Consider the following 24,087-nt stretch of genomic DNA (forward strand, 5'->3'; position numbering starts at 1 on the left):
GCAGCCCCGTTCCACATCTTGCAGCAGTGAATTCCATAGTTAACTTGGTGTCTTGTGAAAAGAATTCCTTTCTTTTTATCTGTCCTAACTGTCCCACTTATCAGCTTAATGGTGTGACCCCAGGTTCTAGTGCACAGGAAGGGGAGTAGAATGTCCCTCTTTCCACTTTCTCCATATCAGGCATAATCTTGTACACCTCTATCATGCTTCCTCTTACTCAGTTCTTAACTTTTCCTCATAGAGGAGATTATCCAGCCCCATGATCATTTTAGGTTACCTTTTCTGCACTTTTTCCAACTTTACAAAATCCTTTAAAACCCCCCTAAATGTGAACTAAAGAGCTTTGCTCTACATTGAACTAAAAAGTGTTGCTCTGCCATGCACTGGACATGAAGTGCTATGCTTACTTTTATCCTGTGCCCACCCTCCTTCTCTCTGATGTGCTTCCCCCACACCACCTCCTTCCCTTGGCTCTCTTTCCCCCTCCTTGTTAACAATCTTGTGTGCATTTTTCTCCTCCTCCCACCTGCTCTGTTCTCTTTTGATGTTGCCCCTCTCTTCTCATACAGCTACACACAGGGCAGAGACGCCAACCTCCACTTAAAAAAAAAAAAAAAGATCTTGCACCCTGATAGAAATCAGTGAAGGAATCCCAAATGATATAGTTATCTGTGATTGGACAGGAGATGTCCTCCCCCCCCCAAAAAAAAAAAAAACAGAAAAGATGAGCCAGGACTTGCTTGTGTCTGTTTTAGCATGCATAGAGAAGCTCAACTCGCCTGCATTAAACTGAGTACTGTGTATTTGGTGAAGTGGAAGGTCTGAAGGGCCAATTTAAATAGATTGGCCAATGCTGCCACCTAAGAAGTGTCTTGAATGGAGGATTTTGGGGGCTGGAATGTAATAGCTCAGCCCTGCCTCTGAGCGGAAGTATGAACAAGGGCTTGTATTGTAGGGAGTTACTGCCTCAGCACATGCACCCCAACAATATAACAGTGAAACATGTTACAATACTGGAAATCTGTTACTCTTTCAGCTCAGCCTGCAATGCTGTAGATCCTGGGAGGTTGGAGGATGGGATATAGATCTCCAGATGTTTTGAAGCAGAATTTTTGCTCCCGGTATTTCTGACCCATTGGCCATACTAGTAAATGAGAGCTGAAGTCCAGAAAATATGGACACTGTCCATCCCTGACATAAGCTATTCTTCCAGAATCAAACTTGAACCAGCTGTATGACAGTATCACTGGCTTGATACTTCAGTGTTGTGAACAGATCTCTCAGCCTGACTGGCCCCTTATTCAGCAGTATTTTTTCCTCACTCTCTGACCTCCATGATAGGAATAATGAACTACATTTGTCTTGGAATTGCATTTAAATAATACTTAACTATTACATTTGCATTGGTAGGGCTAATAAGTGGAACACTCGAAAAAGTGGGGAGCAGTCAGGAAAGAGCAGGACCTTCTTTCTGTTAGGATGTTCTAGTAGACTGGATACTGTGATGGATCATCAAATGGTGGATTGCTCCATTGCTTCTTGTTGGCAAATCTCACTTCTGTTCTCTGGTTCTTTAAAGTGCTGTTTCCATGCAAACTGAGAGATGAAAGATTCAACCTTTTTAATATCTTCTGGGTCTTTGCTTTCTCAGTGGGATTTGATAGATTCAAATGCTTGAAAGCTGCATTGACACACAGCTGCCCCAGGTTGTGCTCTCTGAAGAGAAAGAGTTCCCAACAGGTGTGTGTGCATGCCCATAGTTGGGGCCCTCAGGTGATATCACAAGCATACTGTATCACCTGATGTGGCTGGGCAGGGGGGGCACTTTTCTGCCAAGCCCATGCACCTCCTCAGAGTCTCGCTGTTAGACCTTTGCTTTCAGATGGCCATAGGCAGGAGCTGCAAGGAGCCTCCAGAAGTCATGGGCCATTAAAAAACGGTCTTCCTGTGTTGATTGCTTGCCACATAGGAGTTGCTATCTATCTTGTGCGGGTATATGGATTTTAATGATGTGTCATGCAGGTGTAGTCTTGAAAGCCTGCATTAAAAACCACTTTTGGATATGTGAAAATATATTTCAGTCAATAAGTTTATTGTCGTAACCATGGGTCATACCATAACATAAAAGTGCCATAAAGTAGTAGTAATAATAAAACAGTAAGATAGTAAGATTATAAAATACAATAATAGAGGTTGTAAATAAAAGATTACAACAAAGTAGAGCCAGTGCTGCAACTAAGAACTTAGAAATTTTTAAGTTTAAATGAGAGCAGGGCACTTTATTGGAACAGGTGATCAAGAAGGCTTAGAGATTTTCTAATTAAACTTTTATCTTTAGCCATGAGAAAGTAAAAGTTAAAATTACTATCATCTGACTGAAATTCTTTTATGGTTTATGTTGGTAGGAGTTCAGTTTCCTAGGTTTTGATCCGTAGTAGCTAGAAGTTGGATCATCACAGTCTAAACTCTTGAGCTGCCTTCATTCCTTCCGTTCCTGATCCCATCATCCAGACAGAGAGAATTTTGCCTGGCCTTTATTTCTAAGGCCAGAACATGAGTACATTTGATTTGCAGTCCATTTTAGTGAATTGGTCAATATTCCTTAGTTCTCTTCACACTCAAGAGTATATTGTCTGTAATCCATGGTGAACCAGGCAGTAAATACGAAAAGTATTTACTTTTCTCGTATGCTGGTTTCCTTTGCTTTCCAGGCCCCAAACCAACTGCATTTTAGCCAAATAATTGTTTTAGTTACAACAAAACATATTTGTTCATGCTAGCAAAGCAAATGCATGAATTTTCTCCCAACTTCCAGAGGTATTTTGAACAAGATCTTTTGAACCTAGGCACAGTTGGGGGAACAAGATGGTGCCACGTGGATGAGCTGCTGTGTTGAACTTGCCATTTGACCTTAAGTTGGGTACAGTACCAGCATAGGTAGAGTCCAAGACTTAATCATAAACAATGCATTGTGTCTTATGCAGATGTTATTGTTCAACATGTGGATGTTCATTGATCTGCATTGCTCCTCCATCACAAGGACTATACACTTAGCTCATTTGAACTTTCACAACAAGGTTGTCTTTGTCATTTCAGATCTGTCAATTTTAATTCCTGACCAAATTTGTAGGAACAAAAACACATGTTATATTCAGAATCTTCATCTCTACTGCAGTACAAAGGTTGCAATACTTTGAATTTTAGCAACTTTGAATTAATTAAAATATGCACACAAACTCTGTGTATGTGTTTTGTGTCTGTCTTTAAGATAAAAATAATAGATAAGTCAGTGGCTGATCTCTTGGATTATATAGTTGCATGTGCTCAACAGGGCAGGACCCTATCATGGTGCTACAGAGTGACCCCCATCCAATTGCTAGTACTGAAGTCAAGTTACCTGCCCATCTAATCTGTCTATGGAATGGAAAGGGGCACTACCTTGTCCTTTGACTTGGGTAGCAAAATGTCTTGTCCCAATCCTGGGTACTGGAGAAGGTCCAAGACAACGTGAAGGACTCACCCAGTGTTGGGCTTCTTCGGAATGGAGCAGTTCTCCGTATCTTCCAGTGATAGCACCTGAAATCAGTGCCCCACTGGCAAGGGCAACCAACATTCGTGTGCCCTGCTTGGGGCAAATTGTCTCCAATATCTCCTTGATGTAACAACACATTTTTTACCATTCTTAAAACCATATAAATGCTGGAGTTTCTTGGTTGTTACAGCTCCTTTGCTGCTGTTCCACTCACTCAGCATAGAAACATAGCCAGTCAAAAGGGGTCTCTCAGGCCATCTAGTCTGACCCCTCACTCCAGCAGGCTGCACTCATGTAATACCCAGCGTGTGCTTGTCCAGTCTTTCCTTGAACACCCTCACTGATGGGGACCCTGCCACCTTTCATGGAAGCCCATTCCATATTCTAGGGGTCCTAACTATCAGGAAGTACTTCTTGACATCCAACCTGAAACCTTGAGTTTTGCCCCATTGGACCATGTCCTTTCCTCTACTCCAGGGGGGAACAGGTCACGACCCTCTACTGTCTGACACCACTTCACATTCAACATGATGAGTGTCCAGTTGCAAAATACTGAGCTCCAGCATTTCAACTCCACCTTGGAACTGGGCCAGAGGCTGATGGGGAGGCAACCCCACAGTGTGCCTCACAGCATCATAGCTGCTGCTCTCACCTTGGAAATGCAGCTTGTCAGACCTCAACCTCCTCTTAGACTTGAAACTGAAGAAGAAGTAGGAATCATTCCAAGAGCAGCACAATATTCTCTCGGCACCCCCATTCCAAGCTTGAAAGGAGGATTGGAGCTTGGGTGTAGTGTATTCTGTTAGCAAGCCCTGCACCCCCAAAGCACCTTAGTGTCATATTGTGCCTGCTCAGATGGTCCACCACTGGATTCCAAGCTTGGGAGGATAGTTAGCATGATGCTTTGCTCCACTGATCTTGTGAGGCTGAACAGAAACAAATGCTCATCTTACAGACCGAAAGCTGGGAAGGAGCAGAGGATTCTTCTTCATGTGGTACCAAGTTTCACAGCGTGAATTGCTGTATTAGGGGCCACGTAAAAGTTGGGGGTTTACAAGGCCTATTGTTTTATTTAGGGTTGTAGCCCTGTTTTTAGGTTTTGAGAATTCTGTAATTGTAAATCTAATTGTAATTAGATGTGTATAATATTCATCTTAGATGTTATGTTTGAAACTGGCTCTGCACGTACAGAATCTCAACAGAAGACTTGAGACAATCCAATTTCATACATGAACCTCAAGGAAAAGCAAGAGTCAATTCTTATTTTGAAAAAAGAAAGCCCTTTATGAAAACCTAGTTTTTACATTTCTTTCTGAGGCAAATTATTCCTGGGAACTTCTAAACAAGAATTTGTGGGATCAGAGGAGGTATTTCATGCCATGGAGACACCATGTTCATTTCTTTCTTGGGAAAGGCCAGTGGTATGTAGGGAGCCTACGGCATAATGACTCTAGGACATTGGGTGTTTCTTTTTGCCATTTAAAATACTGTGTCTCTGTCAAGAGGAAATATTACACTAGAGTTTAAACCAGTAAAGGTTAAAGGTTATTTGTTTTCAGTGAGCTGTAACTGATGGTCTGATCTGCTTAGTGGTAGGATTAAGCTCCCCTCTCTCTCCAAAGAATCTTGCGGAGAATTGTTTGCTTGGGTTTTTAATCTTATTTTACCCACCCCCCTGCTCCGCACCACCCCAAATGCTGTGTGGTAGAGAAGGTTCTTGTGGCAGTGGAATCAGTGAAAAGCTGGTAGATCACACAAGAAGCCTCTGAATGAAGGCAGAATTGAAACAGGAAAATAAAGAAAACAGCAGGCAGGTCACCATCTCAGGAAAACAACATTCATTCTCAGTCATGCACATCCTAACACTTTTGACGGCAATTTATCATGGAAGACTGGGTTCACTGCAAGGGCTAGCCCATGTCATAGGTTAAATCAGAGAAGTCAATCCCAAAAGGAAACTTCAAAGTTCTTAATGCACAGAGTTAAACATGTTGAGAAGAGCTTTTACGATGTTTGTTAGAAAGATGGGAGTAAACAGTGAGTCGGAGGAATTTTGTCAAACTGCAGTGGGATTGTTTGTTTTGCCTGTTTAAGGCAGCTGTTGTTGCAATGGAGAGATGCAATGGAGACTTGACACGGAGAGAGATGTCACCCTGATAGACCAGAATACATGTGTTGGTGATCTCCAGGTCTTGTTCTGCTTTTAATTCCTAGCTACCCTGTCTGTTTCACAAGCAGTATCATCATGGTTGTCTGCCACAAAAACAGGGTAGAGACCTATGGCACCAAATATTCACAGTGCATTAGCCTTAGGATGCTAGGCCCTTCTTTTTGTTTATTGCTTAGTCTTCAAGGATTGTTAACAGCCCTAAAATTTGCTACTTTTTCAGAAAAAGGCTACAGTTAGGCTAGCTGTATGAATGCCACCTACATTTTGGAGTGTTGCTTGGCTCCATCTTCTTTGGACTTCATTGTCCCTGTGCCCCTTCATGCTTTCCTGCAATGAGAAACAAATTGTTTGAACTGCTTTGTAATAGGTAGAGATGAAAGAGAAACACTTGCCATTTATGATATTTAACTGCTAGCATTCTAAAACCTGTGTATTTTCAGCCTCTGTTGTATGCATGAAATGGTCTATATGATAGCCGTTGAATTAGAAAGTAAAGAAAGTGCTTGCAAAAATCTTTGTTTTCATGTTAAGTATTTTATTAGGGCTACTTCCATCTCCTTTAGATTTCATCTGCAGCAAGCCATTTAGAACTTTTGAGGAAGATGCAGACTGGGATTTCATGTCTGGGTCCTTGGTTACAATGACTTTCTTATTGCCTGGCACTTAGGCACAGTAGTAGGCTCAGGCGAAAGTTAGATCTTGATATATTGATAGATCACTGGAAGGAGATGCACAAGACACCGTTCAGCAAGAGCAGCAATGGGTTTTTTCTCCACCTTCTGTCACGTATCTCTAATCTGTACTATGTGTAGATCTGTAACTATACATGGAAGCCACCCCTGAGTGTAAGTCGTAGGATGCTATAACACAAGTGACTTGCACCTTCTGAGCCACCATTTTGGATCTGTTTCCATCCATCTCTCAGTCACTATTTTGTACCCGTAGATCAAGGAAGCCTTAAGTCTGCCCACACATGCTGTGCCATGCTCTGACTTGCATAGTTCCCCATTCATTTGGAGACAGACCAGTTGCAAATGTGCAAGGGAAATGCCCCATCAGTTGAGGTGACTAGAGGAACCCTTTCAAGTACAGGAGGAGCGTAAAGAGGGGTGGATAGGAGACAATGATGCCTCAGAACATTTGCTGGTAATACTGCAACTTGTTGGAGAAAATCTGATGATGTGCAATGTGTTGTTGTCCTTTGTTCTCCTGTCCTCAGGATACAGTCACTCAGAGATAATAGGTTGGATCCTGTCTAATCCATTTTCTTTTACTACTCAAACATTGCACAGAAATACGTGGTCATGAAAGAGGTCAAATTTACTCCTCTCAGCTTGCATGTTGTTATTGTTTATGAATGAATGGTAGCATCCCTGGTTAATAATTCCAATGTTTAAGTGCTATGTGACGCAAAGGAAACGTTACTCACGGAGGCCCACTTACTGCTGGCTTTTCTGCTGACCATGGTAGGAAATGGCTGCCAACAGTTGCTTGTGATGCTCCTTATTTGCAGTACGTGTTTCTCCTTCTGTCTTATCACCGATTGAACAAATGTCCAGAAGTTGTGCATGTTGTACAATCTGTCCATGTGATCAAATGCCCTGCATTTCATCATGTATGTCTGCCTGTATGTGGGTATATTCAGTATTGTTTCCCCATTCTTTGGCTAGAAAGGGCAGTGTGCACAAAAAGAACAGAAACAAAATTAGTATAAAATCATAGAAACCAGTAAGACCCCATACCAAAGGGGGGGGGGGGAGACTTCAGACAATGATTTCAGCACATGGGAAAGTTGATGCAGGGTGCCCAGTCGTGCATATAATTGTGTGCACGTAAACCCTTTTACAGCTCTCCACAAAAATACTGAAGTTGGGAATACGTCTGGGGAGAGTGATCTTGCTTCTGCACCCTCTCCATGAATTCATGTGTATGGTGCATGAATTGGGTCTTTTTGTTGGACAACACAGTGGCAATCACATCGCTGATGGCCACTTGATAAGTAGTAGTTATCAAAGGGTCATTTGAAAAGAAGTTTGCCCTGTACTTCCTCAGGAGATTGCAGTCAGCTGCACCCCCTTCTCTGTATTCCCTAAAATGATGTTCCTCTTCCCTTGAACTTCCTCAGGATTGTTTACGAGCCTGCCAAGAACAGATTGAATCCCTCCTTGAATCTAGTCTACGCCAGGCACAACAACACAACATATCTTCAGAAACAAAGACTGTTGAAGATGAAGCTGATCTTTCCTGCACACCCACCGATGTTAGAGATGTGAATATTTAAGGAGAACTTCAGCGACTGGTTTTGCTTGGCGCAAGTTCCAGCAAACGACGAAAGGGCATCTGAGAAGGAATTGGAATCAGGATCTTCTCCCCACAAGAAACCTTTTCTCCAGGACTTTTTATACCAGAAGGGAAAATGTCATTCATTCTTTTCTTCGCTATTCCTTCCTTCCCTTTGTGACTTTTTAACAGACAACCCACCCCCGGTCCCCCACCCCCAACTGTCTTAAAAAGAAAAAATAGTATTTGCATGATCTCCAGGGGTTCGCGCTACGAAAATAGAAGATTTTATACAATAATAATCAACTAGATTTTTTATATATTAAAGTGTTTTTGTCTGTATGTTGTAAGAATAGGCATTAACACACACACACACACACACACACACACACACACACACACACACTGTCTCCAGGGGAGGTATTAGATTTGATTCTTGCATATTAAAAGCCAACCATTTTTAAAGTAGAAGAGGGTGTTTGTTTGTTTTTAGATAGATTTATATGTGTTTTGGGTGTGTGTTGTTGTTGCTTTCCTTTAAAAAGCATAGCTTTAATGCAGTTCTAGGCTTTTCTGTATCTTGCTTGCTTATGCATTTAGTCACTTTATAAGTCATCTGTAAATGTTTATTTTATCCCCTTAGGTTTTTATCCTCTTCACCTTATAAATGGTTAATGTAACCTTTACGTTAGTATATGTTAGCATACAGCATTATTATATGTAATCTTCTGTGCCTGTGGATTTCCTGTACATAAGGGCTTCTAGGTTCCAGTGTAGCACGGCCAGGGAAAGGCCCAACATACAGTTCCACCGATAAAGAGAAATTGCAATAGTGACATAATATATTTTTGTAACCTTCCTATTTTTGTAGTTACCTGTGTATACAAAAAAGCTAGTTTTTACCTAAAAGATACACAGCCTAATTATGTCCAGGTTGAATCCACAGCTTATCTTTTTTTAATTGTTTTAAAACCATTCCATTTCAAAGCACTTTCAGTTCATTAGGTATAGGAAATACTTCCTTTTTTGTGTGTGGGAATTTTTTTTCTTCAAATGGAATGGTTGGAAATTATATATATAAATATATAAATCTATATAGAAAGTGCTTGTGTGCAAACTTGGAATTGCAAGGCAAGTGCATTTAACTATGGTGTTGAGGAAAGGTGTGGGGTTTTTTTTTCTGAAGGTTGTGTTCCAGTCAGAGAAAATGCATTCACAAATTTGCCAGGATATCTTCCGAACCTTTTCAATTGAAAAGATGTTTAGAAATCTTTTGGTGCCAATTCATTTTTAATATAAATTTAGGGGCCTGAAAGGTTTACCTATAGGACACACATTTTGAGAATTGTCTCTAGATATTGTACAACTGAAGGCTTTTAAACACTAAAATATATAATTTATAGTTAAGGCTAAAAAGAATATTTATTGCAGAGGATGTTCAGAAGGCCAGTATAATTTGTAAAATAAATCACCCCCTTCGATTCTGAGAAAACAAGAAAGATCTTTCTGCCCGTGATGTTGCAGTCTTACTAAGAAATGAGGACATTTCAATACAGTACGATATTTGGCCCAGATATTTTCAAAATACCATTAACCATAAGGAAGCACCATAGTTAAAAAGTGTAGAATTGGTGTACTTGAAAAGAAAAAAAGTTCTTAATCCAGTGTATTTCCCCCCACCTTTAAAAAAAATTTAGCTACAAATAGAAAATTTGCACATCTTGGCTATGTATCTTTTTATTATTATTGTAGAAAGTAGCTGAAGGGACGTGGACATAGCTGTTGAAGTTGATGCTTGAGGAGAATGTGATGGCAAAATGTATGTGAGAAACTGCCGCTAAGGTGTTGATTGTAAAACAAACAAAAACAAAAAAACAAAAAAAAGTTTTAAAAAGGAAAAAAAAAGGAGCGGATGCTCCCATTTTTTTATTGAGCTGCTATGGATAAGTTCCCAGCATGAAATGAAAAAAAATTAACATTGCTTTTCTGTATCTTTGTCATTGTGTTTTGCTGCTATTTTGTGGTCATTTTTTGTTTATACAATGTCATATACTGCCATGTTATAGGTTTTAAATTTTCTCATAGAAAATTATATTATTGACAACAGTTTTTTTTTGGTAGATTTTTTTATGTGATCAATTTTACTTAATGTGATTACTGCTCTATTCCAAAAAGGTTCCTGTTTCACAATACCTCATACTTCAGTTAACCGTGTCTAGATCAGGTTTTAATGTTCGTTCACAATGCCTCATAGTTCTACTGCAAGCTGAAATGCATTGAACATTATTCTGAATGGGTCTCGCGATGTGCAAATAGTTTGTGCTCCTTTTAAAACAGCAGTCATTGCAGAAGATGGAGTGATGTCAGGTTCTTTTGTTATGTGTTTTTATAAAGTGGATTTCTTTTTCTGATCTGGGGTTTATTATCATAGTAGTTTTAAGCTGTGTTATTAGCCACATTTGATATATGAAAGGTGCGTTATAATATAACTCTTATATGCCCTTTGATGTTTTCCATCAATGGGGAATCATCATGCGGTATGATAGGTTATCTTCTGGAATTTTAAGTATTTGTGTGTTTAATCTGTTATGATATATTAGGGTTTTTGTTGATGATGTTAATTATAGCATAATGCTAATTTAAAAAACAAAAAACACAACCTGTAAATCTCATACATCAGCCAGCTAACAGAGTTGTATGGTGAAGAATAATCTAGTTGCCTGTATGCTGCTAAACCAAAACAGAATTAGAAAACTTCATTTTGAGGGCAAATGCAGTTAAGATCCTACCTAAGCTTATTCAAATGGAAAAGACAACCACCTCGTAATGCTACTAGCAGTCGCATGACCCAGGAGGACCGGATACATTCTGTCCAGATTTCAGGAACATTTCTTACTGCTTACCTCATAGACACTTCTGTTTGTGGCATCTCTGTGTCTCTGAACCAAACAAGATTATTGAGTTAGTGGTTGTTGGTTATATTATGTACTTCACTGAGCAGCGGCAGTGTGAATTTTAAAAGGCCAAATGCTGATAAGCGGGTTCACGTGCCAACAGAGATGCTTTATTGTCACATTGTTATAACGATCTGTAGAAAGCAAAGCAATTCAGATTTGTACACACACGTATGTATGTATGTATGTAATATACATATATATATAGTACTTATTGACATCACTGGTCTGAAATGCACATTGTCACCAACAGACCTGTAACGGATAAATTTCCATCAAATGAAAATGAAAAAAAATGACCTCCCCTAAAAGTCTAGAAATAAATTTGTCAAACCCAATGCTTGCATTCTGTGTTGTTTTTGTTCATACTTAAAGAGTTGATGAACCATCAATTTGCCAACTGATACCCTTTATTTCTAGGAGGATTCAGGAATAAGTATAATTGAGTTATTGTCTTTGTTTCATAAAGACAAAAATACTTTTGGCATTGAGTAAGAGTCACAAATGAAACTCACACTTGCCAAAATCAAGAAAAATCCAAAAACAGGAATACAGCCGTTCTCCAAGTCCACTAATACAAAGGAGAACGTCACAGGCCATAAGTTGCCTTTCATCACAATTGGGAACACAGGAGAGGTGCCTTGGAGGGGTTTACACAACACAACAAGCCACATTCAAGGTTGTGTATGAGTTAATCCTCAACTCATTGGTTGCTGAAATGTGAGTTGAACCAAGCTGTGCTAATAAAGCAAGGGTTGTTCAATGACCCATAATTCACAACTGACAAACTATGGGTTGCTTAGAACCATGTGGCTAAGTTTATACAATGCAACCGTATTTTTACAACAACCAATGATTTAAGGAGAACTATTAGTGTTGCTTGTTATATGAACCCAGCTTTACAAGTCAGATTACTTTCTACCTAGGCAACAATTGTAGACACCAGGATTTCAAAGAGGAGTGGTTCTAGCCCTCTGAAGTTATCAGGGACTGAACCTGGCAACTGCACGCAAAGCATGTTCTACTAAATTACATCCCATTTCATGCAACGGACATGATCAGCTGATTGGTCTACCACCTTCCACAGTGTAGCAAAGAACATGAGCATGGGAATATAAAGGTCTTGAATGATAATATAAGGGTATCTGGAAAGAAATGGTCACACCTGAACTGCATGCACTTTCAGTTTTTGTTACTGCATGTTGTTCTCCAACACTAGGAGCAAACAGGAGTCAAGGTTGTGAGGTGACAGGGTCAGTCTTGTGTACTGGGGGCACTTCTCAAGTTACAGCTTTCATCTGTTCTTAAGACATTCTTTTGTCTGACTTCAAAAATTACAGCATATCTTGATATGTTAACCCAATGCGATTTCCATATTTGGGTGGGGTGCTTGGGCAAGATACCTCTGGCAGGGGGTTCTTGGTATGTCCATATTGTTTCCCCAAGTAAAAGCTCAACCCACCCTGCTGCTGCCGGGGCACTTTCATTTGGGCCCAACCTACTCTACCATTGAGAGGAGGAGCAGAAGGCACGTGGAGTAGACTTCTTGTCTCTTCACACATGGTACTGTTCAATGCACAAAGACAGGTCAGCAAGCAGTGACAGCAAGAAAGGAATCCAGAACATGTGGCAAAAGGAACTTCAGCAGGTCCCCACCAGTACCAGCTTCTGATAATATCCTCCAGCCCTTCCTGTCTTGGTGCAGTCCCATGCAAGGATTCTCCACCTGGGAGGTTGCAAGCAAACCTTGGAACCATCTAGAGCTCTAGCCAGGGAGCTGGTACTACTGCCCTTTCCTCTTAGTAAGCTGTCAAGCTACTACATTAGTCTAAAGAGGAGGGGAAAGCAGCTTCTCCCTTCTGACCACCTTGAGAACAGCATGGATATATTTCTGTTTTTCCACAATACCTTACTGGATGTTAGGATCTGAGCCCCCCAGGGCACCTGTGGCCAGGACCAGAATCCCCATCTTAGTATTTTTCAAGATTAGTCCCAGGCCCTGCTGAAGCTCTCAGCTTCTTGACCATCACCAGTCTGAAGCTCTGGACTATATAAGAGTAAGCTCTTCCCTCAGCAGCACAGGTCTTCCTGTTTGCTGTAGTGCCTCCGTCTTGCCTGTGTCTTGCCCATCTTGCTGTATGCATCCTGCCTCGCTGTCCCACTCCACGTCTTTCTGATAGCTGTGGTTCAGCTTCTGCACCTTGCCTGACCCTTGCTGCATCTGTTTGCTGCTATGTCCAGCCATGCAGTATCCTGTTTTGCTGTGCTGTCTCAGCAATGCATGGCTTCCTGCAAGCTGGGGCCTAGTTCAGCTCCTGTGTCTTGCCCAATCGTTTCCATCCTGCTGTGCTGCATCCTGCTTTGCTATGTTGCCTTAGCAATGGAGGTCATCCTGCTAACTCTGGTTCAGCTCCTGTATCTTGCCTGACGTATGCAGTGTATCTTGCCTTGCCTTGCCATATCGGCATGCTGACCCTTGCTATATCCTACCATGCCTTGCCTCAGCCTGTCTCACTGCCTTGCTACTTAGCCTTCCTTGCCCACTTTTGCTGCTCCTGAACTCTGGCTCTCATCCTGCACCTGCTTGTCTTCCTGGTTCTCGACCCTCGGTTTGTTCATGACTGCTTCCTCGTCTTGTACTGATATGTATTCCTGGTTCCTGATCTTGGCCTGTTCTATGATTACAACTTGAGCCTTGCTATTGGACTGTGTTTGGATTCTGCCTGGTTTCAGGTTCTGTTGCCCTGGTCCCGGTGCCTCTGTCTTGTCTCCTGCCACCCACATCCTAGACTGTGGCACTGGGATAAATTGTTTAGCTTAAGGAACTATTTTCCATTCTATTCACCTGTTGTCATGCACGCATGTTCTGGCAAGATTCCCAGGTGTGCACGAGAAGCCGACCATTTTGGCAGGATTGACAGCTCAGTCTCTGAGAATGAGCTGTATGAAGGGGAGCTGGCCGATCCCAGCAGGATTGACAGCTCGGGCTCTCATAACAAGAGGGTTGCTGAAACGGACACAGCTCCAGCTGCAGTCCAAGGCCCTGGGTACCCGCCTGTGCCTGCTATGGGAGAGATTAATTCAAGGGCAGCTGAGGGGCCCAGTCAACCTGCCCGTGGGAACGAAGAAGAACAACAACATCTGGGGGGGGGGAGGGATTTAGCTATGGGGAGTCTTATCAGATGAAGAACTCCAGCCTCCTGAAGAGGTGGACCCAAAAGTGTCTTCACAGTTGCAGGGTGACCCAGTTGGGATCTCACAGAGAAAAATGCAGGCATGCCCAGTTCCAAAGCGCTTATCCCTCCTGAGACAGGCACAGAAGGATTCATAAGCAAAGCTTTGGGTGAAGGGGGGCAGAGAGGGTTCAACTTTTCACTTTGTGTATGCTCAGAGACTTATATGGACAATAAAGATGCATAGCAAGACGTGCTGGTGAGTCTGTTACTGCAGGGAGGGAGTACTCAGCTCACAACACTCATTTCCCCAGTTCTCTGCTGGCAATTTTCCTTTGGGCAGTTAATTCTTTTAGACTTCACTACGGACCCATGGCAGAAGTACTCTCCTTTAAGAAGTGCCACTGTTCCAGGAACAAGATAGCCACTACTAGATGGCCACAACTAATCCTTCATCTATCTGATGGAGCAATATTGCTCTGAGTCCTGCTCCTGCTACTTTATGTTTCTCAAATCTAGGAATCCATCTCTGAGATTTCAGATTACATTTCCAGAGAAAGCCTTGCTGGTGACAGGGTTGAAGCCACAGCTAGATCTAGCCACAGCATCCTCCATTGTGAATTGCGACATCTCTTCAGTTTCAGTATGCTAATCCCAAGGCAGAAGGAGCTGCACCAAGGGACATGAACTGCGCCACTCTCCCTGCCAAATTTGCTCCACCAGCCACAGAATCAGTACCAGTGCTAGCAGGTCTTAGTGTGACAAGTACATCTGAGCTGAGCATGCTAAGGCTCTTTCCAAGGAGCAAAGGGGCAAGGAACAAGCAAGCACACAGGAGCTGAAATGGATGTAGCAGAAGAATCAGGCATTAGTTTGTATCATTCCTCTGATGGTTGTGGAGAGATCTACCTCTCTGGTCTGTTTTATGGTTTGGATTAGCACAATTCTCAAGAGCAGAGAGCTCAATTTTTCCTTTTGCAGGGAAAAGGTGCCACTGAGTCCTGTGGAAAGAGCAGCGACAGAAGGGGCTCCAATCCAATCTCTACCACCCACAGCATCCTAGCAACACACATGTCACTGCGTGCTTTGCTCCTATTGGCTCAGTTAAGTGCTGTGCCTGTCACCCTGTTTACTTTCTGGAAGAAGGAAAAAAGCAGGTAAGTGCATGGAGGGACAAGAGGGAATCTCAGCAGAAGGGCTCACTTTAATCTAAAAAAACAACAGTGTTGGAGTCTGAATTCACTAGGGAGCATTAAAGAGAGGGATGAACACAGGAGGTGGAAGAGGGACAAACTTAACAGAGAAACAGCTGAGGCAGATACAGAACAATAAAGTACTGAAGGGGATTTTGCTCAAGGAGGGGCTGCTGGCTGCTGGAGAAAGTGGGAGAATGGGGAGGCAGGAAAAGCCAGAACCAGCAAGGGTTTGTGATTGGGTGGGTTTGCATGGGACAACAAGCTGGGGTAGGAGGGAGTTCTTGTACTGGATGGCCTGCTGTGTCATCCAAAGCCTGTCAGGGTATTTCAGCATGGTATGCTCATTTCTTGGAAACCACGATAAGAAGTAAAGGTCTATTCTATGCTTTCACTGTGTTTTTTCTGGTTGTCTGAACCCAGCATTGTGGCCTCAATGGTCCTGACATGGGATTAAATTTCAGGTGCAGTGGCTGCTGGGATACCTGCCAACAGTGGGAGGACTGGGCAAGCAGGGTAGAAGCCATGCTAGTCTAGAAATCACTTAGATCACTATCAGACACATCTAGGCATAACAACAACTGCACAGCATGGAAACCATACAGGGCTGTTTGCCATGATGTGTGAACTCAGTCATTGGAAATTTTATTTATTCATTATAAACGTATTTATTATATTTACAATCTGCCTTTTTTCCTTTCAGAAGACTCAAGGCGGCTTAAATAATTCTCCTCTTCCTCTCAATCTTATCCTCACATTAACAACTCTGTAAGGTCGGTTGGACTGAGTGTCAGGACTGGTCCAAAGTCACCCAGTTCTGCACTCTTAACCACTATGCCACTGCCAGTTAAGTTACTACCAATCATGACAAGTCTACACCCTTGCCTCTTGTGACATGCAAACTCACCCACAACTTTCTTAGTCTATGACAACTTCCACTTCAGTTATCTCCTTAGGTCAAACAAATATTCCACAGTTGTCTCTGTCTGTACTGGGAATAAAGAGAGAATCTGTTCTGCACAGGGTTTAACAGATCTTGAAGACGACTTTAATTCACTGTGGAAGAGATTATGGCATGAGGAAAGCTTCTGCCTTTTTGGAAGAGAAAATGGAATGTGCCAACCCTTTTTCCATGTCTCATATTCCTGATTCTCCAAGCAGCTCTTTCTGTTCAGATCAGCACAACAGCAGTATTTATCATTGGAAGCATAATTCAAGTTTGGAAAATTGTGGTGACCATCTAGGCATTGACTTGATGGAGGGCAGCTTCAATCATGTGGATGATCCTCTGTTCTCCTCTTTGGGATGGGATAGTCATCCTTTCCGAGATAAGCAGCAGCGTGGACATGAGGATATGCCTCAGCCATGAGAGCCCTTCAAAGGCCCTTGTCTCTATGACCATTTTCTAGGCCGCCTCACCACATAAATGAGCCATGTTATTGCCATTACTATAATCCTTATAGATGCCATGACTCTTTTCCTTTGGACTGGGCAGGTCTCAGCCAACAGCCTTTGCTGGAGTTTCTTGCAATATAACCCTACTAGTCATTGTGTTGGTTTCTCTGAGGGATCCAAGCACTTCCAGTTTGGTGGGTAGCCCAGTCCTTTCTAGGGTTTGGGAAAGGGCTGAACTGCTTTTTCAGCTTGCCCTCCAGGGACAGGATGATGTCAGGGGCAAGCCTTCCCCCAAAAGCCCTGCTCCCTTTCCTTCTAACGTTTATTCTCTGTGTAATAAGAGGATGGAGCGATCATTCCTTGCCTTCTTCTGTATGGAGAAATGTCTAGTCTTGTTCAGGAGAATCCACTCTTTTTTATAATGTGGAATCTATCTATTGGAATCTCTAGACTTATCTCCAGTCAGTGACTGGGGATAAGAAAGGGGCTTCCTTTCTTGCACTAGAGAAACTAGCCTTTCTCTAGCATTGGGAGAGGGAGTGGGCCTTGGGAGGGGACAAGCAGGCCACTGGAAACCTCTGTGCAGTGGATAAGGCACATGGGCCAGCGGTCTGAACTAACCCAATACCGTTTCTCTTTTAAAAGAGTAATGTGCTTCTATAGACAGGAGCAATACATCCAATTCCACCATATTTGACCATGAGTGATACCAGAGCAGAGCACATATTGCATCCACTACAGAGAATGCCAAAAGCAGTATTTCCAGGGTGGGATCTCCCCGCTGCCTCTGCGACCCTCCTGCAATAAAGGTTTGCAGAGAGAGCAGGAGAAGGAGGAAGAGCAGGAGGCCATGCCACAGAAGAAGCCATTGGAGATGGTGCAGGATGAGCTGTGCTGGGTGTTTGGCGACTGTTTGCTTGGAGCTGCCTCTGGGCTTTTATCCATTGTTTGAATGAATGTCTCTGAAAATTCCTTGTTGCTGCTTTGGATATGATGAAATCCAGTTGATATTCAGCTCTTGGAATCACAGTTCAATCATTTGTGTTTAGAAGTGATATTTCATACTTGCTTTTGGAAAACAGAAGTGATCTGAAATAGAATGGCATCTCATCATCAGGATTTAACAGTGTCAAAGGAGAGGAAGTTGCATAGTCCTGCATTCCCCCATCTCTCATCCTGCTGCAGAAGGTTCCATTTATTCAGAAACTAAGTTTCCTTATGTATTGTGAAGGATCTTTGCTACTCTGACATCCAGTGGGATATATGCAATGTTGGTCCAACTTAAATTCCTGTTCCAAGTGGGGCTTACCTTAAATGCAACCCATTAGAGTGCAGACAGGGTGTAAAATACAAATCTTTACAAAGCACAAGCAAATAAGGACTTAATAAATACAGGAGAGGTATACAGCTATAACCTGAATTTAACATTTGGAGTGCCTTTGTAAGAACAAGTGATGTGCAAGAACGAAGCAGAAAACATCCCTGTGAAAATGTGGCCTATAGGCTCTGCCAAACTATTATGTGTGACACCTGTTTAATAATAATATGGCACCATGTAGATAAAATTGAACCTTTTATCTTGCAGGTAGAAGATGCATAATGGAAAAACTGTAGTTATTTTTCTCTTAACATCAATCCTCACTGCACTAACCATAGGAAAAAGCAGCCTTCCACTACTTTTAATTTGGGTGGGGAAGCTTCTCTGACAATTATTTACCATGATAAAATTTACCATGATATTTAGCTGCATTTGCTTATAAAAATGGTAAATTAGGCCTTAAAAAAATAAAAAGTGCGTCAGTACCTAAATTTGGAAGGAAAAAAAGCCAGCGGGAGAACAATGTAGGCATGTGTTTTTAAACTACTGTTCGAGCAGTCTGGTCAGGACTGTGTGACACAGTATACAGTGTTTTGTCATCCAAGGAATGTCTTTGATCAAGAGTTTGTGCAAGAAGGGGGGAAAAAAGCCATGAAACCCTAATCCGTTCCCACAGTCCAGTAAACGTGAGCTGGACAAACACTGGACAATAGCAGTAAAGCTTGCTGTTGGAACAATAGCACCAACTAAAAAAATTAAAGAGCTGCTGACTCCCAGTTCCTACATTCAAGAAAGATTCCATGCAATATTGATTAGACCCTGGTTTCTGAGGGGCCCCTGAAGATTAGAAACTTCAATTATACCTTCAGAGTCTTTAAACTTTAAAGACGAGGCAACCTCCTCATCTAGTGTTTGTACAAAATTGGGAATGATCACTTTGGTTGTTGCTCTTCATTCTGCTTTGGAGTATAGACAAATGCCTTCTTGAAAGTTTAAAGAAGGCCCTTGTGGATGCTTTTAATCATTCAAAGCAGTGGGATGATTCCCCATTTTTTACACACACTAGATGACAGGTTGCCTAGGCATCATTCAATCTTTTCCCTATGGATAGTCTCCAAAATAGGCAGGCCCATTCAAAACTGGCACCTCATCGCTGGTATTTTAATCTTCAGTTGCATAATACAAATTTCACCCTTTCCTCATTTTCTGCTATTAAATCATTGAGCCCCATTTGAAACACAACTATTATTATGTTGTGTGCAGTTGAAAATAAGATTTCTGCCTTTTCAAGACAAAAGATCCATGTACATGCTGCTCCCAAAATGCAATCAAACATACTTTATATTTAGGGCACATGAAGTATGATGGAATGTGTTTGGAGAAGTCAAAAGAGAAAGCAAATTTTAAAACAAAAACAACCTGGCTTTATCAGGGTGTCTGATTTTGGAAGCACAGCTCAGGAAGATCTAATTGGCAGCCGGACATATACGGATGTTGAGGGTGGGGCTTACCCCACCCCCAACATTTGCCCTACAGATAGTCTAACCCCTAAACATTTCCACTATTCATCAGCAGTCAAACTCCTGCACACAGATATAGTATTATCTACAACTGAGATTTCTGGCAATGCAATATTGTGAGCTACTTCATGCTTTACTGTGCTTTAAGCACCTCTTCCCATGTGTCACTGTTGTTAGATGCCATCAAGTCATGTCTGACTTATGGAGACCCTATAAATGAATGGCTTCCACAATGTCCAGTCCTTGACAGCCCCGCTCAGCTCAGCTCTGTTGTGGCTTCTTTAATGGAACTGATCCATCCCATCTCTTCTTCTGCCTCTGCATTCAGGTTTCCCGAGTGAATGTCTTCTTCAATGGTCCGGCCTACTTATCTTGTGCCCCAAGTACAACAGCCTCAGTTTCAGCATGTTAGCTTCCAGGGAAAGTTCTGACTTGCTTTGCTATAGGACCCATTTGTTTGTCTTTCTGTCAGTCCAGGGTATTTGAAGGGCTCTCCTCCAGCATCATTTTTCAAACTTAGGCCTTAAATTTATCCATGGAAGCTGTTCTCCAAGTCCCCTTGTTTTGATGGAAGATGACGACCAGAGAGAGGGTTTTCCCCGTGATGTGAAAAATTTCCTTCCCAGTGCATTTAGTTTTTGTATGTGTAGTATATCTTAAGCTGTATTCCCTATTTATTGGTTTTATATTGTTGGCTGATTTAGTAGTTTTTATTTTGTGTTGCATTTTGTATAATACCTGAAAAAATTATTTCTGAGGCCTTTAATAAACACATTCTATTTTAATTAAATAAGCCAATTGCAAGGTGGCTTCCCTGCCACCACCTCAGATACAACAAGCAGACAGCCATGAGCAGGGATCGGCAACCCGCGGCTCCAGAGCCCACACATGGATCTTGAATCCCTCTGCTGAGGCTCCGTTGCTCAAAATATGTGTCACAGCCGCCAATCTGTGACCCGCACCAATTTACTGAGCTTTTTCCCCCAGTAGGCCAACCATGGATAAATCGAAAAGTTTCTGAAGAAAACTGAACGTTTAATGGTATGTGGGTAGATTAATTTGCTTTTACTGCTGACAAACTTATGGGGTTTGCTGTTTAATGCATGCAGCCCTTTAGCACTGACTTTCGACTTTGCAAGAAGCTGTTCTCCTATTCAAAATATATGAAAGTTTATAATGTAAGATTAAAAAAAACAGTTTTTAGTGACTGAACAAGAGCTGCAGCTAAATCATAATGAAGATATAGATCTACTTCCTTGTTTTAAGAAGATTCTTATAAAAATTCCAGCAACATTATTACACTGGGAGAGGGATGTTTGTTCAATATTTCACCAGACTATTATTTATATTTGTTGTACTGCAGAAACTCTACTTACTGTATGAAAGTATCAGTTAGTCCTTTTTTTATTCAGGTTGACAGCTGACTGCACCCTCCAATACACGTGATAAAAGGATGAGGGCACACAGAAGCAGACGGCATTTTTGGTTTGCTGCAGGTGGATAATTTAAGTTTGGCTTTTTATTTCATACATACGAGGAGGGCTCAAATAGACATTGAGTATTTTATTTGAAAGTAACCTTCAACCCAGCATCTTTTTTTTCGGAGTTCAAAATGTTTTTGTTGCATGCAGAAATAAAAATTTGTTTTCTCTGTAGCAGTTCATTGATTTCATAAATGCAACACACTATAGTTTTTTATACATAGCATAAAGGTAAAAAAAAAGATATATGCAGTGTTATCTTCATTTTAGATGTCAAAAGGATTTTGCGGCTCCTGGTGTTTTCTTTTCTGTGGGAAATGGGTCCAAATGGCTCTCTGAGTGTTAAAGGTTGTCAACCCCTGGCCATGCATTACTGTTTGGGTACTCACCATAACTTAATAGGTTGTCATTCATAGGATTTCAGTAAAGAGGAATTTGTGAGATTGCTTTCCCTGATGTGTAGTACTAAGGCAAGGTCAGTGTGTTTGTGTGTTTGAGAAGCTGACACAATAGGGTCTTACTCTTGGCCATCTACTGAGTTTGCACCAGAGGTCTCCAACCAACTTCTTTTAACCTCCAACTGTTGACCAGTTTCCTGTTATTTTGCTCATTTTATTCATCTCCTTCCATCCTTTTTAATATCTTTCACATCTGTTCATCATCCTTCCTAGCCAAATGTCCAAACCATCCAAAACTTTATTCATTAGCATTACATTTGGACTGAAGCAATAATATCGTCTCATTTTCTGCCTTGGCCCACCCAAACACAATACCATAGTTACTACTGCCTGTTTAAGCACTCTTTCTTTCTGGTTGCATAACCTTTCAACACACAACATAATAGGCCATACCATTATTTTATACAGCTTTCAAAATTTAAGCATATGCTTCCTGCCTTATATGTCAGATAATTGCCTCTGCTTAAGGCTATCTTCCTCAGACTTGTTCCATGATTTTGGGCTACATCTCCCAGCATTTCTGATCATCAGACACGCTGGCTGAGTTCAACTGTAAAACATCTGGAAGACACCAGCTTGGAGAGGTCTGCTTTAAGTCATTTCATTTCTCATGTTTCCTAAAAATTATTTGTATTTCATTCTCTCTTATTATCTTTAGCTGTTCCTGTTTTCACATTTCTGCTCTCAAGGCATTATCTGTAACTGACAAACTAGATGGGACATTTATTTGGATAGCTGCATTTAGTCTGTGATGAATGAAGACAACGTAGGGAACATTCACTTAGAATCATCAATTGTAGAGTTGGAAGGAGCCAGAGGGCCAGTAGGTCCAACCCCCTGCTCAGTGCAGGACTTCAAGTTAAACCATCCCTCTGAGGTGGCTGTCCAGTTGCATCTTGAATGCCTGTAGTGTGGAAGAACCCACAAGCGTCCTAGGTCGTTGGTTCCATTCTCTTACTGCTCTGACAATCAGGATATGCATTCTAATATCTAACCAGAATCTGGCTTTCTGTACCTTGAGCCCATTATTCCTTGTCCTGCATGCTGGGATAATTGAGAAGAGATTCCATCTTTCCTCTTTGTGGTAGCCTTTTAAATACTTGAGGAGTGCTATCATATCTCCCCCCAGTCTTCCCTTCTCAAAGCTAAACATGCCCACTTCTTTCAATCTTTCCGCATGGGGCTTTGTTTCCAATCTCTGGATCATCCTTGTTGTCTTCCTCTGAACCATTTCCAGCTTGGCTGCATGTTTCCTAAAACTGGGCACAGTACTCCAGATGAGGCCTAACTAGTGATACTTCTATTAACGCAGCCTAACATAGGATTTGTCCTTTATGCAGCCACATCACATTGTTGATGTTGTGATCTACAACACTTCCAAAATCTTTCTCACTTGCAGTATTGTTGAGCCAAGTCTTCCCCATCTTGTAATAATACATGTAATTTCTTTTCCTGGGTGCAGAACATGGCATTTGACCCTACTGTTTCATTTTGTTGTTTTCAGCCCAGCATACCAACCTATCAAGATTACCTTGAATCTAGTTTCGGTCTTCCAGGGTATTAGCTATCCTATCCAGTTTTATGTCATTTGCAAATTTGATTACCACTCCCTGCACTTCCTCATCCAAATTATAAAAATACTGAGGAGCACTGGGCCCAAGACTGAACCCCGCAATATCCCACTTGGTCTCCCTCAGTTTGAGAAGGTGCAATTGTTGAGCACTCTTAGAGTCCGATTCTCTAGCCAACAGTGGATCCACCTGATAGTTGTTCCATCGAGCCCACTAGATGCTGCTCACATATCCAAAGTTGTATCAAGCAGCACGGCCTGTGCCACCAACACACACACCCATCCAGGCTCCTGCTGTCTGCTCATTTGGCACACACAAGAAGAGGCTTGTGAGATGAAGATTCCTCAGTCTGCCACAATTTCCTCATGCCTGAAGAAGTTCCACCCAAAACTTCCACTTGCCTGGTGAAGCTCCACCCCTATATGTCAGTAGATCCACGGTGCACCTTCTCACATGCACTGAACACATGGACATCTGGGCTGCTGCATTCCCATTATGTGATCTTCGTATTCCTGAGTGAACCTCCCTGACCTGACACCCTCTAATTGTGTTGGATGACAGTTCCCATAATCCCCCAGCCAACATAATCAGAGGATGCTGTGTTATTGCAGTTAGTTAGCAATTGAGGAGGTAGAATATTCCCCATTTCATCTTGATCAATCCCTCAAAGGCTTCCACCCTCCCTAGAAACTCTGATTAAAGCTAATAGGTTTCACTGAACACCTGAAGATAGCGGCTTACAGCAAACCTTCTCTCTTGTTCTCCACTAAAATAAGAGTATGATGTCACTAACTTAATACTCACAGATATCCAGTGGCGTAGTGGAGTCAGCTCTCAGGGCTACAGCACCAACACTTTCTTATTTGCAGGGACATGGACAATATCCCCTCAGAATTCTCTGCTGTCTCTGAGCTTAGCTCTTACAGTTGCTGGCAACAAGACATTGCTCTCCATTAGTATTTTGTGCAAAGTATTTTGGATGGCGAGGACATGAAGGCGCAATTCAAACCATTAGCTTTGTGAAAGACCTGCTTCAGGTGGA

General features: G+C 41.9%; 2 protein-coding genes across 15 annotated transcripts in view; one reads left to right on the forward strand and one right to left on the reverse strand.

The window, feature by feature from the left end:
• CCND1 (cyclin D1) overlaps positions 1 to 11,274 on the forward strand; it is a 25,192-nt gene extending 13,918 nt beyond the window's left edge. Inside the window, exon 5 of the mRNA XM_044435640.1 lies at positions 7,828 to 11,274. Coding sequence (XP_044291575.1) covers positions 7,828 to 7,983 — 156 coding nt within the window. The 3' untranslated portion in view covers positions 7,984 to 11,274. The remainder of the gene's footprint in view (positions 1 to 7,827) is intronic.
• The window catches only part of LTO1 (LTO1 maturation factor of ABCE1), a 35,369-nt gene continuing 12,015 nt past the window's right edge, over positions 734 to 24,087 (reverse strand). For 2 of the 14 annotated variants that reach the window (XM_044435657.1, XM_044435651.1), the window contains 2 exons: positions 23,850 to 23,974; positions 11,025 to 11,070 (listed from right to left, as the gene is read on the reverse strand). In XM_044435657.1, the coding sequence (XP_044291592.1) occupies positions 23,966 to 23,974 (9 nt within the window). In that variant the 3' untranslated portion in view covers positions 11,025 to 11,070; positions 23,850 to 23,965. Of the gene's footprint in view, positions 2,054 to 5,347; positions 6,030 to 7,131; positions 7,369 to 11,024; positions 17,787 to 23,849; positions 23,975 to 24,087 lie in introns of those variants that run through there. The other 12 variants (XM_044435656.1, XM_044435648.1, XM_044435643.1 and 9 more) reach the window with 11 other exon arrangements.

This window comes from Varanus komodoensis, unplaced genomic scaffold (genome assembly GCF_004798865.1).
Source record: "Varanus komodoensis strain SLA01 unplaced genomic scaffold, ASM479886v1 scaffold3, whole genome shotgun sequence".
Classification (NCBI taxonomy): domain Eukaryota; kingdom Metazoa; phylum Chordata; class Lepidosauria; order Squamata; family Varanidae; genus Varanus; species Varanus komodoensis.